General features: G+C 34.2%; 1 protein-coding gene across 2 annotated transcripts in view; it reads right to left on the bottom strand.

Annotated features, from left to right (window-relative positions):
• The window catches only part of ZFYVE9 (zinc finger FYVE-type containing 9), a 208168-nt gene that overhangs the window by 67576 nt on the left and 125106 nt on the right, over positions 1-15486 (bottom strand). Inside the window, exons 5-10 of one of the 2 annotated variants that reach the window (XM_081306403.1) lie at positions 14692-14791; positions 12114-12290; positions 10295-10464; positions 4091-4211; positions 2701-2823; positions 815-970 (exon numbers count right to left, since the gene is read on the bottom strand). In XM_081306403.1, the coding sequence (XP_081162529.1) occupies positions 815-970; positions 2701-2823; positions 4091-4211; positions 10295-10464; positions 12114-12290; positions 14692-14791 (847 nt within the window). The remainder of the gene's footprint in view (positions 1-814; positions 971-2700; positions 2824-4090; positions 4212-10294; positions 10465-12113; positions 12291-14691; positions 14792-15486) is intronic. The other variant, XM_081306404.1, reaches the window with a different exon arrangement.

Consider the following 15486-nt stretch of genomic DNA (forward strand, 5'->3'; position numbering starts at 1 on the left):
AGTATAGTAGTTTTTATTTTTGAGCAGTATCCTAGTACATGAATATACTATATATGCTTTTTAACTATCACCAGACTCACAGACTTTGATCCATTTTTTTTTGTTGTTTTTTTTTGATCCATTTTTTGTATTGCTTCTATAGTCATCTCTCTAAAATGTAAATCAGATTATGTCACTCATTTTCTTAAATTCCTTCAATGGTTCCTCACTGCCTCCAGAACAAAGGATGAGTTCTTGAATAAGACATTTATGTCATTCATGAACCTCCCATGCCCTGGTATCTGTTGCCCTCTCAAAAGTTACATGAGCCAAGCACAGTGGTTTATGCCTCTAATCCCAGTAACTTGGGAGGCTGAGGCACAGGGATCACAAGTTTGAGGCCAGCCTAAAAATCAGAAAAGGCCGAGGATATAACTCAGTGGTAGAAAAACCCTAAATTCAATCCCTGGTACAAAAAAACAACCCCCCCCCACATGAACATATAATTACTTTTACTTTATTTAAAGACTTTACATGTGAAAATATTCAAATTGAGGAGAAAAGTAAAAGTCTCAGGTCATTTCTGGAATTACATTCAGCCTCAAGGTATAATATAGCCTGGAGAATCTAGATAATTTCAAATTAACTCTATACTGTTCTTTTGCAGGGTGGGGGGGTACAAGGGATTAAACCCAGGGCACTTAACCACTGAGCCATATCCCCTGCCCTTTTTTATATTTTATACCATGTTTTAAAATCTAATACTATTATTTTTTATCTAAGTCCAAAATTTTTTATCATTTACTAAGGGTGCAAAGTCATAAAGCATTCCCACCTGCCAGAGCATCCCGATAAAGTTGCACAAAATGATTAAAGATGTCCTTTGGCAAACACTTTTCATCCGGCAGACACTGTAGAAGGATGACTATCTCAGACTGACCCACTGCATGCATTCCCTTGGTTGTGAAACACCAGCATTTCCGGTTTACATCTACAGATGAAATAAAAATATAAAAATAAAGACATTCTCCTCAATCCTATTCTAAAAAGAAATAAATAGAAATCTATGATACAATACAGCAAAGAATAAAATAGGTCATACTGAGTTTGTATAATTCAAACTCGGTTATTGCACTGAGCCAAAGAACAATTGTAGAAATTAAAACATGCCAATGCCTCTGGTTCTTTTCTCAACACTTAAACTTTTAAATCATACTACTAAAAGGCATAATTAGTAAAAGAAACAATGTTCTATTAATAATAAAATAAAACCAAAATATACCATATAAAGGATATAGTCCTACACCTTTATTTAAAAAAAAAAAACACTTTACCAAAGGAAATAATTATTTATATAAGAATCAATAATAAAAGCCAATATTATAGCTTAGGTTTTAGGTTGTGACCTAAAAATGTATAATTTATGTCTATTTGTTAAATTTAATCTGTTAAAAGATATTAGCTACTTTAATTACAGTCCTTTCATGGGGACAGTTATAGATAAACAGCAACATGGCTTTACTTGGCTTTGTGCTATAAAAAGTATTGAAAAGGATGACTTTTCTAGACTACTTTCTTCCATGTTTTCACTTTGAGGCTATGAAGACTTCAAAACAGTAGAAGTTATATATATATTTTTTTTTTTCAAAAATAGTATTCAATCCTTTGTACCCTAACACAATAGGATCCCCAAAGGACATGAAAAGAATCCAAATAAAATTATGAATACCACCATGCATATCAAAACTAATTAAAGATCCATTTTTTTTTCACTTTGAAAATTATTAGTTTATGTATCTAAACAGGATGTGCCCAATGCAACTATATTAAAAAGGTATACACTGCAGGAATTTCAGGTTAGCTAATTTAGAAGCCTAACCTATAAAAAAAAAAGAAACTATATACAATAAATGGAAATTTCAAGCAGATTATTATAAATCTGATCCTGGAAGGAAAGGCAGAAAGCATTAATAACTGGCCAAATATTCAAAGGTGTGATCAAGCAAGGCAGAAACCTACATTTCATCAATGTAGAACCTCTAAGGTAGTGGTATATATAGGTGCTTCTTGTTTCTAAGGTCAACTTAAAATTAGTATACAGTACTAAAGGACTGTTCCCAAGAGCTTCCTCCTTCCTCCAAAACTGTCTCATCCAGGATAAATTCATTCTCTATTTTCAAATACCTTACTGGAAAAAAATCAAGATTTTAAGTTACTATTCTCTTTCTTATTCTTATGCTCATGAATCTAGCACTAAGAACTAAGAAATTTCTTCTAAATCATCATTTGTGATGTATTAAAGTTTTACTACTTATTAATTAACTAATACTTTTCCTAAATAGATTATGTAACATGATTAAAGTTTCTGGGATTAAAACCTACCATGTAAATTTTTTGGCGCTCTCAGATAATTTATTTCACTTCCAGTTATTCTGGTGGTGAATTATGACTTAATATACCTATCTCAAGAACTTAACTTAATCTGAGTACAAGATTTGTTGGCTTTTCTCCAGGGAGAAGTCACCTATCTCACTCCGTGATTAAAGGCAAGAGTTTCAGTTTATATGATTTTATATAAACCAACTTTTTCAGAATTTTGTTTTCAGTAAAATGTAGCTCTATATAAAAATCCTTGTGTGTAATGAATTTGAAAGTTTTATTTACTAGTGATGAGTCTGTAAAGTAACTCATTTTAATTAAAAAAATAAATTTCTAACTTACAATTTACAATTTTAACCATTGACAATAAATTTGCATTTAAAACAAATACAAGTGGATCAGGGCCACCATCCTCCAATTGCTGCATTACTGAAATCTGTGATGGTTTCTCTTCCACGGCATAGTCTGTAAGGAGAGAAAACATTGTAATAGATTGGTTAAAGGGATAGATTGAGAAAGAAATCTGATGGAGAATGGGCTGATTATTCACATGAAAAAGACAAACATTTGATTTATAGGTGAGCATAGGTCCTGGTTTGTACCTGCTGTCCAAGAACCAAGTGTCTTTTTTCACTACAAAAAGTAATCCAGTCCGGGTTATCCTATAAAATTTGTGCCATGTCTAAAGATAACCTCTTTATTTAACTAAAATTTCCAATTATCACAACAACATCACATAATAAATGTTCTAAGCTGAGTGTGGTAGCACATGCCTATAATCCTCAAGACTCTGGAAGCTGGGGCATCACAAGTTCCAAGTCAGCTTCAGTGACTTGGCAAGACCCTGTCTCCAAATAAAACAAAAAGGCTGTAGATGTAATTTAGTGGTAAAACACCCCTGGGTTGAATCCCAATTACTACCAAAAAAAAAAAAAAAAAAAAAAAAGCAAGCAAGCAAACCTGAAAGCCTGGTGTCAGGGAGATTAGGTAAAAAACTGAAAACCAAATAAAAGGGAAAAGACATGATTAATAAACCTCCTGAAAATTTACTGGCTAGATGCTGATTTGGATATATCGACAATATACTTTCATATAAAGTTAAGCATTATTTCGACCAAACAATTTTACCTTTTATCAGAACTCTCTAAAAATATGCATATATAATATGCATAAAACATATTTATACATATTACATGTGTATATATAAAGCAGTTTTTTTCTTTTATTTTTTTTAGGGGGGGGCAATGCTGAGGATCAAATCCAGGGCCTCACACATGCTGAAAGTACTTTTTAATAATAAACCTCTTATTTAAGTTAAGTCCTCATCACATTTATTTACATGTATTTTTCTGAATGTATTATACTTCAAAACAAAAAGTTAAACTAATATCCTGACTGTATCTGAGAGAGCCAATTCTAGAACTACAAATAACTCTTCAGAGTACTATGTAGCTTTGAAATATAAAGGAAAAACTTCTAATAGACTATCTTTATATTATAATTAATATTATATCCTTCCAATGAATGAAAATGACATTATAATATAAAAACATAACATCTACTCAAATAATTAGTAATAGCAACAACTGTTTTCATGGCATTGGGGTAGTTGCACTTTTTTTGTTGGATAGGAGAAGGATAGTAATCACTTAAACTCCATCTCCTTCCCTTAACCAGAAGACAATATTTGGTATATATAACTATACCTATTTAAATATATAAGTCCACATACCTCCTTTTACACCAGTGGAGATGAGAATGGGAGGAAGGCCATCTTCAGGAATAAGGTTCATTGCACTTCCAACAGGACTTCCAACCTGAGTAATACTTCCAGAAAATAAAGAAATGTCTGCCTAGGAAAAGCAAATCAGCAAAGTGAGCATTAAAGGCAGCCTGAGACTTTGGTAGAATATAGTTAAGAATACAAATGGGAATTTAAGTAAATATTTAAACTTTAAACTTTTTGGAAAAAAAAACCTTTTGAAAAACAGCTCAATACACTATAATATTCACAGCAGCTTTATTCATAATAACAAAAACCCTAAAAATAATCCAAATATCCACTAACGGGAATAGATAAATTAGATATATATACACAATGGAATTCTACTTAGTAATAAAAAAATTAATTTCTGATGCAAGAACAACATGAATAAATCTCATAAATTTTAGGTTGAGCTTACAAAGTTAAACACAAAACATTTATGTTTTTATTTATATGAAATTCAAGAATAGGCAAGAATAATTTATGGTGATAGAAGTCAGAAAAATGGTTACCTTGGAGAAAGGATAGCAGGTATTGACAGAAAAGTGCATGAGGGTACCTTCTGGGTGATAGAAAGATTCTGTATCTTCGCCTGGGTGATGGTTACATAGATATATATAAATTCATCAAGTTGTCTCCTAAAGGTTAATGTTCTTTAAGCACTTTGCTATATTTTAGATCTGAAAAGATTCTAAAACTATTTTTTAAAATATGCTCATGTCTTGCCACACTTTTGTCTATGTTATCTATAGTTTAGGACTATAAGATTATAGTGATTTTTTGCTAAAATATTTTTCAGTGTGGCCAGTATGGCATTATATGATATTTGGAAAATTCTATTTACAAGCCATTATAATTGATTTAAAGGCCTAGTGCTGGAAATACAGCAATCTATTCCAATCTGTTATTTAATGATGCATAAATCTATCCTTTAATATCAAAAGAAGTTGGTCATCTGGCATCTACTTAAATATCTTTTATGAAAAGGAATTTACTCCATTTATTAAGCACCTATTAAACATTAAATACTCTACTAAGCCATAAAAATGAGAAAAATAGGGGTTGGGGTTGTGGCTCAGTGGTAGAGCACTTGACTAGTATGTGTGAGGCACTGAGTTTGATCCCCGGTTCCACATTAAAAATAAACAAATAAAATAAAGGTACTGTGTCCATTTACAACTAAAAAAATATTTTTTGAAAAACGATAAAAATATATTCCAGTATGGCCTTATACCATTTGTTTTTCCTCAAATTACCAAATGAATACTAAAAAAATGTTGAATAATATGAGAGCACAGAAACAGAATAATTAACTTGGCTTAGTTCCTTTTATATTGAGCCAGACCTTGTTACCCTGTAGCATTCTCTCTAGAGTTTCTGTATTCATTCATACTTTACATGGAACCGTATGACTCAGCTATATACTGCTTGTTATTTATCCTAAAAAATTAATGTCATCATACTGTAAGGATACATGCATACCTGTGTTTACTGCAATACAATTCATAATAGCCAAATTATAGACTCAATGAAATTGAGTCTTTTGCAGGAAAATGGATGGAACTTGACACGGCTGTGTTAAGTGAAATAAGCCAAACTCAAAAGGTTAAGGGTCATATGTTTTCTCTCATATATAGAAGCTAGAGAGGGAAAAAGGGGAAAAAAAGGTGTGGAGGGTAATGGCATAAAATGCAAAGAGAGATTAGTAGAATAGAGGAAAGAAACCATGGAGTGGGAGGAGGGAAGTGCTGGGGAGGGATATTGGCCAAATAATATTTTTATATTGTGTGCATGCACAAGTAAGTAACAACAAATCCCACTATTATGACAATTATAAAAAATTTATATGGCAAAGCAAAGAAACTAGAATGAAGACATATAGGGCACATTAAAAAAATGTTTTAAGAACCTACTGCACAAAGAGATGTAAAGAAATCTGACAGAAAAAAGGAAAGTCACCATATAAGTTCCATGTTCATAACTGATTCAGATAAAAATTGTCAAAGTACAGTAAAATTATTGGCTAAAAATTGTCAGGGAACAGAATATCACAGTCTCATATTACCCTTCATATTATTTATTAATTACAAACAGGAAAATGTACTCTTGCAACGGAGAAACGGGAGACATCATCTTAACCAATTACCAAACTGATACTTCTTGATATGATCCAGTAAGAAATGAACACACCTTCTGTAGTACTATTATCCTTGACAAAAATGTTTACTCTGAAACTAATCATGAAAAAAAATCAAAGACAAATTGAGGACATTATGCAAAATATGGCCCAATGCTTTAAAAGTAATAATGGTAATGAAAGACCAAAAAAAGTAGGGAACTGTTCAAGATTAAAGAAAAGCAACTGAAAAAGACAACTTAATGCAACTGTAATCCTCAATGGGATTCTGATTTTTAAAAATAAAGGTATTTAAATATTTTTGTGTCTGTGCATGTATAAGTATGTATAAATAAAAGCTATACAGAATATTAATGAGACAACTGGGAAAATATGAATATGGATTATATAAAAGAAAGTAGAATTATAGAATAAATTTCCTCCTCATATGATCATTGTGCTGTGATTATGTAGGAAAATGTCTTGTTCTTAAGAGATACAAGCTGAAAGGATCAGGTAGTCAAGTACAACTAATCTTCAAATTGTTCATCAAAAAAAGAAAAGTGTGGGGTTGGGGTTGGGGTTGGGGTTGAGTGGTAGAGCACTTGCCTAGCAAATGTGAAGTCCTGGGTTCCATTCTTAGCACCACATAAAAAATAAATAAATAAAATAAAGATATTTAAAAAAAAAAGAAAAGTGTGTGTGTGTGTGTGTGTGTGTGTGTGTGTTGGTAAATGTAGCAAAATGACAATAGCTGGTAAATACCATAAAGAGTATATGAGTGTTTATTGCACTCTTGCAAATAGTTATGGTTGTCACTCTCTGCAGCCATAGAATAAAATCCTCCAAAACAGACTTAGAAATACATAAAGACAGACATGACACAATTTAATGTCCCTTCTCCAAACAGGAAACTTAGCTATGTGGGTGCTATGGTTTGGATAAGGTTTGAGTGCCCCCTCCAAGGTTTCATTTAAAATTTAATCACCACTGTGAGGTGTTAAGAGGGCAGAAACTTAATGTAACAATGGTGTTTAGAGGTGGAGCCTTTGTGAGGTGAACAGGGTCATTAGTAAGGTGATGCTGTGACTGGGTCCTGGTAGCTTTAAAAAGAGAGGGAGAGATTCCAGAAGTTCAGGAGGCTAAGGCAGGAGGATCCTGAGTTCAAAGCCAACCTCAGCAACTTAGTGAGGCCCTAAGCAACTTAATGAAACTGTCTCTAAATAAAATACAAAAAAGGGCTTGGGATGTGGCCAGTGGTTAAGTACCCCTGGGTTCAAATCCCCATAACATATATTAAAAAAAAGAAAAAGAAGAAAGAAAGAAAGAGGGGGGGGGAGAGGGAGGGAGGGAGGGAGGGAGGGAGGGGAGAAGGAAAGAAGGAAGGAAGGAAGGAAGGAAGGAAGGAAGGAAGGAAGGAAGGAAGGAAGAAGAAAAAGAGGAAGAAAAACCAAAAGAGACATATACATGTGCCTATCTCTGGCCAGGTGAATGCCCCTCACTTTCTCAGGATTCAAATCATCACTAGATGCTGCTCCTTGATATTAGATCTCTCGAACTGTGAGACAAAGCAAATCTCTTTTCATGAAACTTACCCAGCCTGTGGTTATTGTATTATTATAATGCAACAGAAAACAGACAGACACAGTATGTCAATAAATTATCTTAACAACATGCAATTTTAATTATGACCTAATCCACAAATAATATGGATATATCTAAAAAAACTATTAAATATAAATAATTAGTAACTAAAAATTCTATGAAAACTTCAGGAGTAAAAACTTCATCTAATCCGAATATAAACTGTGGACTCAGTGATTATGCATCAATGTAGATTCATTAGTTTTTAACTGTATCGCTCTGGTGGAAGATGTTGACTGAGAGGAAAAGCTGTGTACATGTGGCTGGTATGCAAAGAGGCAGTTGCTAGGGACTGAACTAGAAGAGGAGCCAGGGCAAAGTTAATTTTTGAGTACTTGCACATTGCCCTGGCCCTCACAACTATTTTCAGGCAAGGGCATGAGTCAAGGGTGTGGGCCAAGGCAGGGCTAATGATTTGAGCTAGGCTGCTCAGCAATCCTGTTTTGCATTTGAAGGTTCAAGGGCATTTCCTGAATCCCAATGGTTCACAAGCATTTCTCTTAGGATACTCGGTCCATCTTTCCTTTTCTGTATTCTCAACTTTCAAGCTCATGAGGACAGGGGTTGTATAAAAAATCTCTCCATCTTCCTCTCAAATTTTTCAATGAACCAAAAACTGCTCTACAAAGTCGTTTAAAAAAACTTTATTCAAACTTTTAAACTCTAATTTAAAAAATAGATGGATATAAATACTTAATTGGAATTAATGGCCTTATAACTTTACCAGATTGAAGGAAGCAACTAGCAATAGAAAGGAACTCACAATATAATGATCCTACTTGCATCTCTCTAATTTTGTTTCTAGATAGACATTTTCTCATTGACTCTAAAAACTATAGTTGGTATTTATCTTCTGAATATTAGGATCCACAGAAAGAGAATACCATTAGCCCTCAAATGATAACTGGGACTTCTACAGAGATGAAAGTGACAGCTTGATGTAAGCTAGTTTCTTTAAATAATTTGCATTATCCTTCCATCTATTAAGCCACTGATGTAGCAACTTATTTAAAAATTTGGGTCCCTGTTTTAAAATCTTAAATGGAAACACAAAAGGTCAAACAAACAAACAACAACAAAAAAAAAAAAAAAAGAAGAAGAAGAAGATGCTTGAGTTGAAGAGAAAAGCATAGCCTAGTTCCTCAGTCATCTTCACATACCCCAACCTCCTCACCATGGCACTCTCGAGGCCACCACAGAACTTGGGAAACATGATTTAAAAACCAATGTATCTGCTGGGCATAGTGGTGCACACCTATAATCCTAGAGAACTGGAAAACTGAGGCAGGAGGATTGCAAGTTTGAGGCCAGCCTGGGCAGATTACTGAAACGCTGAATCAAAATAAAAGGGCTGAGGGATGTAGCTTACTGGCAAAGGGCTTCTTGATGTAAGCACAAGGAAGGATGGAAGGAAGGAAGGAAGGACGGAAGGAAGGAAGGAAGGAAGGAAGGAAGGAAGGAAGGAAGGGAGAAAGGAAGGAAGGGAGAAAGGAAGGAAGGGAGAAAGGGAGGAAGGGAGGAAGGGAGAAAGGGAGGAAGGGAGAAAGGGAGAAAGGAAGAAAGGGAGAAAGAAAGGGAGAAAGGAAGAAAGAAAGGAAGGAAGGAAGGAAGGAAGGAAGGGAGAAAGGAAGGAAGGGAAAAAGGGAGGAAGGGAGAAAGGGAGAAAGGAAGAAAGGGAGAAAGGGAGAAAGGGAGAAAGGAAGAAAGGAAGGAAGGAAGGAAGGAAGGAAGGAAGGAAGGAAGGAAGGACGGAAGGACGGAAGGGAGGAAGGGAGGGAGAAAGGGAGGAAGGGAGGAAGGGAGGAAGGGAGGAAGGGAGGAAGGGAGGAAGGAAGGAAGGAAGGAAGGAAGGAAGAAAGAAGGAAAGGAAGAAAGAAAGGAAGGAAGGAAGGAAGGAAGGAAGGAAGGAAGGAAGGAAGAAAGGAAGGAAGGAAGGAAGGAAGAAAGGAAGAAAGAAAGAAAGGAAGGAAGGAAGGAAGGAAGGAAGGAAGGAAGGAAGGAAGAAGGAAAGGAAGAAAGAAAGGAAGGAAGGAAGGAAGGAAGGAAGGAAGGAAGGAAGGAAGGAAGGAAGGAAGAAAGGAGAAAACCAATGTATCAAGAAGCGAAGATTCTCTCTAGCCTGACTTCTAGTTATAGCAGCAGCTTGAGTTCACTTGAGAACAACCTTAATGAGAACCTTTCTCTTGGAAAAAAAATACTCTTTTAAGAAAACCTTCTCTAGAGCAAACAAGAAGCTGATTTTGGCACATTTACATTTACTCTTATAAATATATCCATGAATACTTATTTGCACTATCCAAAACCTTCAGAGTTCTACACAAAAGTCACTCAACTTAGCAAAAGGCAAGAAAGATGCAGCACAATGCTGAGCAAACTGTACTCACTTTTAGTTGCTGTTTTGTTTTTCTTACCTCTGCTGGTAGAGGACTGGTAGCTACTGGCTTGACTGGGTCATGAGACACAGCCAAAGTTCCTGCAGAGGAAGTTCCATTCATTGTTAATTTGGCTGCATCAGCAACTTCTCCATTGGGCAAGATCCCATCAGCGAACCAAACTCTCCTCTGCTCTCTGGGCTGAGCCACTTGAGGAAGGGACCAGAAATATAAAATAGGCATCAATGTGATATTGATAGTGTTTCTAACATCAAAGAAGAGAAGGTCACCAATTCCAGATGTACAAAGAAATCACTATTTGGCCTCTTACAATCAGAAATATCAGAATTATAACTGTGTGTAAAAATGGTTTATAAATTAATAAAAAAATACATGTTTAAATATATATTTTTGATATAACATTTAGGCAAATATTTAAATACTGTGTTAAAATATTCAAAATCCTAAACACATATATGATTATGTCTTATACTCATCCTGTATCACTGACAGAGAAACTAAGGAAAGTGTTTTAAGCATCTGGAAAATAAACTCATGGTAAGAAAAAAAGCTATCAATATAAATCCACATCTCCCCCAAATTATAAGGTTTCCACAGGAATTAAATATCTAGAAAAGTCATATGATATTTTTAAAGGGCAAAAGATGCCCTGAAGAATGTTGAAGAATTATTATTTAATAAAAGAAGAGTTGGCACAGATATATTAAGAATTGGGAAGCAAACTGACCAGATCTTTGGCTAGAATATAAGTGAAGAAGAAAAAGATTGATCTGGCAGTACAAAGTAATTTTCATTTTAATAAAGGACAGGGAAAAGCTAGAAAACTAAGTCTGATGAAACAATATCTTTACATGCAATTCTGGAAATCAATTCAGTCAAAACAAAGAGAGACTAGGGAAGAACAACAAAAATGACAAATGAAGTAAAAGAGAATAAAGATTTTGAGAAAAGCAAGCCTAAATTCACAAAAACACAAAGGAATATCACTAAGGGATGATCTGAAAAGAAGGGAAAATGAGGGAAAGTACGATAATCTCAATAGAAATCTTTGATCTTCAAAAGGGAAAGTCGGGCTATTTAGCAAGGGGAAGGGAATATTACTAGATGAAAAGACATAAAATTAATGAAGGAAGACTGATTTTAATCATCAAGGGATACATCTTGACAAGATTATTTTAAGGAAATATATAATCATTACTTCTACTATTCATAATCCTCTGAATTTAAAAAATGTCTTTCATCTGACCATATCATAATCAATAAAGAAGTAATAATCCAAAAATAAATTGAGCCTATAATTTCCTATCTGTCATGACATGATCAGAATTCAAGTCCTGGATTTAAAGGTCTATGTACCTATGATAATATATTCATGTTTTTTGATAGATAGATTAAAAATGAAAAGAGAAAATGGTAACATATATTCCAAAAAGCAACACTAGAATGGGCTGGTGAGAAGGAAGAATTCTCATTTTTATCACTTAGTAAACTCCTACAAAGAACCTTTACAAGGTAGGCTGCAAGCAAGGATTTTATAGGCTGACTTCAATTCTCCAACTCTTTTCAAGTAGAAGTAGTGTACTCATTCCATTCTTAAATGAAGAGTAGACTGACATATTTTTAGAAGTGCCTACAAAATATCAGGCAATACAATATTATTTTTTTACTTTGTCCAGATAGAGTCTTAACACATTTCTCACCTTGTTCTTCCACTTTAATAACCATTCAAAGGGACTGATCTATAGTGTTTTAAAGAATTGTGCTGTAAAGTCACATCAGCACCTTTTCAGAGGAACTTGGTGAGGAGAAAGAGAGAGAATAGCACATGATCCCCTACCTTCTGCTCCAGGGTGCTTTAAAACTCCCACAGGTACCATCACAGTGGGAGGTGGAGAGCTCAGGGCTCCTGAGGCCTGAGCTTGCTGCAAGGGAGGGATAGTAGAACAGTATTCAGCAGGATTGTTAGGGTTAGGGCTCTGGCTTGAGGCACTCATCATGTTCTCCCAGGCTTGAGCTAAAGCAAATACAGACACAATCAATGTGAATGGATTGCAATATGGACATCAAGACCTCCACAATATTGGATAAATAATGTAGCTCCTCCTCACTAATACTCATAGTATGTCTCTCTTTCAGCTAGTGAAGATATTAAGAAGATGGGTGATTTTATTTAATAAAGGAGACCATTTGTCTACATAAAACTATTTGGCTGGAGCAAATAAGGATTATATGATTTTAAAAAATAATAATTACATGATTATTCTGATACAACTGAGAGTAGATCAGTCTGAGTTAAAGATTAGATCCATGGCATCCTTAAGGAGACTGTACACTTCCTTAAGAGGGAGTAAAATAATATCTAACTTTAAGGATTTTCTTGAAATAGTTAGGTGTTTTGGGCTTTGTTTTATTAATTAATGCATTTTATAAACTATAAAAATCAGGGACACAAATAATATAACTCTGTTGTATGGTTCATTTCTAGACTTCAAGGCTCTTCTTAGTTGAGATAAAATCTCATTCAAAAAATTCAGAAGCATAAAGCTCAGAAGAACACCTCTCAAAAAATTTTTATGAATTCTGCTTTTATGCAATAATTATCCTGTAAAAAAGAATCCAACAATATAATAACCATTTCACATCTTTGGTGTGTCTCAAAAGCATAGGACCCATTTGAACATGAAAATGTGCCGATATAATTGTGATTCATCAATGTAAATGATCACAAATACATTGATTCTGTATACCCTTTAATTTAATTAAATATTGACATATCAACTATTATCTTTAAAAGTAAACAGGATGAAAAGTATTATAGAAACAAAATATAACAAATTTTATTTTTATTATGAAGTAATAGCATGCCCAGGAACAAAAATTACCCAATTTTTTAGTACCTTTTCAAAAATCTCAATCAATATCAAGGAATGATCCATAAGATTTTGAATATTTATTGCCTCCAAACTGAATGACAAGGCTAGTAACAAAAGCTATGTTCCTTTTAAAGCACTGCAGGAAGAGGGAAGGAAGAGAAAAGGAGAAAGGAAAAAGAGGGAACACTGAAAAGCATCAAATTAAATACTCAGAAAAAGACTGGGCTAAGCCATGCAAGAGGAAAGATGCTGGAAAAACCAAGAAAAGTGGATTACCTTAGGATCCCCTATTAAGGGCCTCCTTGACTTAATAAAAAGTATCATTCCATATAAATCCTCTGCCATTTCCTTCATCTTTAGCTATACCAAGTTTAAAAAAATTGCCATAAAGTTGGAAGACCTCATTGAATAAAAGAGGTATTATGTATCATAATTAAGCAACATACTCCTTCTGTGCATGTGTCCAAAGTGAAAGCAGTGGAATAAAAATCATCCATTAAGCAACTGTATGAATAACCACCATCCAAAAGTGACCCTTAAGAGTAGAGAGAATGATTCATAATTGATCAAAATTATAAGAATTCAGAAATGGGAGGAAATTGGGTGGATCATAGGAGATTAGAACAGATTAGATTAATTGACATGCATTAGGTTAATAAGCCAGCAACAGGAAAACATCACTATGAGCAATGCAGACAGACAGACAGCAGGAGGGATCTCAGAGCAGTTAAGTTCCAGTCTCCAAGAGGTACACTATCTGGGCACAGGTAGCACTGGTGTCTAGGTTCAACATTTTATGGCAACTATACAAAGACACATTCAAAGAGAAAATACTATAGTCTGCTCAGTTTTATTGTTTCCCTTTATAAGAATACTGAATGTTTTTAGGTTGTGATGTTTGCTTTTAATTTAAATGCCCCTGGATTTATTTCCACTTCCATAAAAGATAAACAGTAAGTTTTATTTACCTTCCTCTAGCTGTATTCTTTTACCACATAACAACTTCACGCAAAGCCATTATCTTTATAGCAAATCTAAGGTGTATTAAGGAAATACCTGAAAAAAAGTACAACTTGCTACTTGATCTTAGGTGCTAAAATATTTATTTTTAACAAGGTGGATGAAAAAAAGTGCTGTTAATAATATATCCTAAGTCATTATGGTGTTTCATAGAAAAAAGAGCTTCTGTAAAAAGGAAAACCTTGCCCAATTTTAATATTTCATCATCTAAATAGTCAATAACACCTAACCCCACCCCTTTCCAGTCATTTCTCCAGAACAAACCATTATACAACACCCAATTTCCAAAGAAATTCATTCTTCCAATAAAACTTACCTGACTTTAGTATTCTATTCATTAAATTAGACACAGGAATTCTGAAATGCTAAGAAACTTTCAAAACATGAAAATTAAACTCAATATTTCAAAGTTATAACATTTGAGAAGGTGAATGACTTGTAAAGAAAGACAAAGAAACCTTTTCATAGGAATTCTCTTGTTTTATCTCAATGACTGGGAAATCAACCTGTTTTAATACTTACCATTCATTAGCACTGAATGGCAGATTACACACACTCTAGCTTCCTTTCTGTCCATGTATAACAGTTTACATTTCAGGCTACAGCAGGAAGCACAGAAAACCTGTGGGGGGAAAAATACTAAACTTACTAGGAAAACAGTGCAAAAGGCCAGGCATGGTGGCACATACCTGTAATCCCAGCAATTTGGGAGGCTTAGAGAGGGGGATTGCATGTTTGACAAGGCCTTGGCTATTTAGCCAGACCTTCAGCAATTTAATGGAGACAGTCTCAAAATAAAAAATAAAAAGGGCTGGTGACATAGCTCTGGGGTAAAGTGCCACTGGGTTTAATCCCTGATACCAAACAACAACAACAAAAAATAAAGTGCAAAGGGAGCAAACCAATATGATCACTACTGACTGGCCATGAGCTATATTAGACAAAACCAAAAACTTCAAAAGAAAATGCAGTCAGGAAGCTGAGTAATTCAAATCAAGAATGAGATTTACAAGTCTATCAACAATAAGAAAATCAATAAAGTTTGCTAAAAATAAAAACCCTGGCCAAGGTCAGACAGCAAATACAAAACAAGACAATACATAACAAGAGTTACCTTTAGGCAAATTTCTAGGAACAGTATTATATAACATGGGCATTTAAACATAGTTGTATCTGCTATTTGTTTGAAAAGGAATTATAGCAGGATAAAACGAACACCAATTGGAATTTCTGGGTTTTAACTTCTGTTTTCTTCTGTCCTTTTGTATGGAGTAATAATCACACTAGCTATTGGTTTGCTATGAAGGACAGGGATCA

The sequence above is a fragment of the Spermophilus citellus genome (genome assembly GCF_964194105.1).
Source record: "Spermophilus citellus genome assembly, chromosome: 9".
NCBI lineage: Eukaryota > Metazoa > Chordata > Mammalia > Rodentia > Sciuridae > Spermophilus > Spermophilus citellus.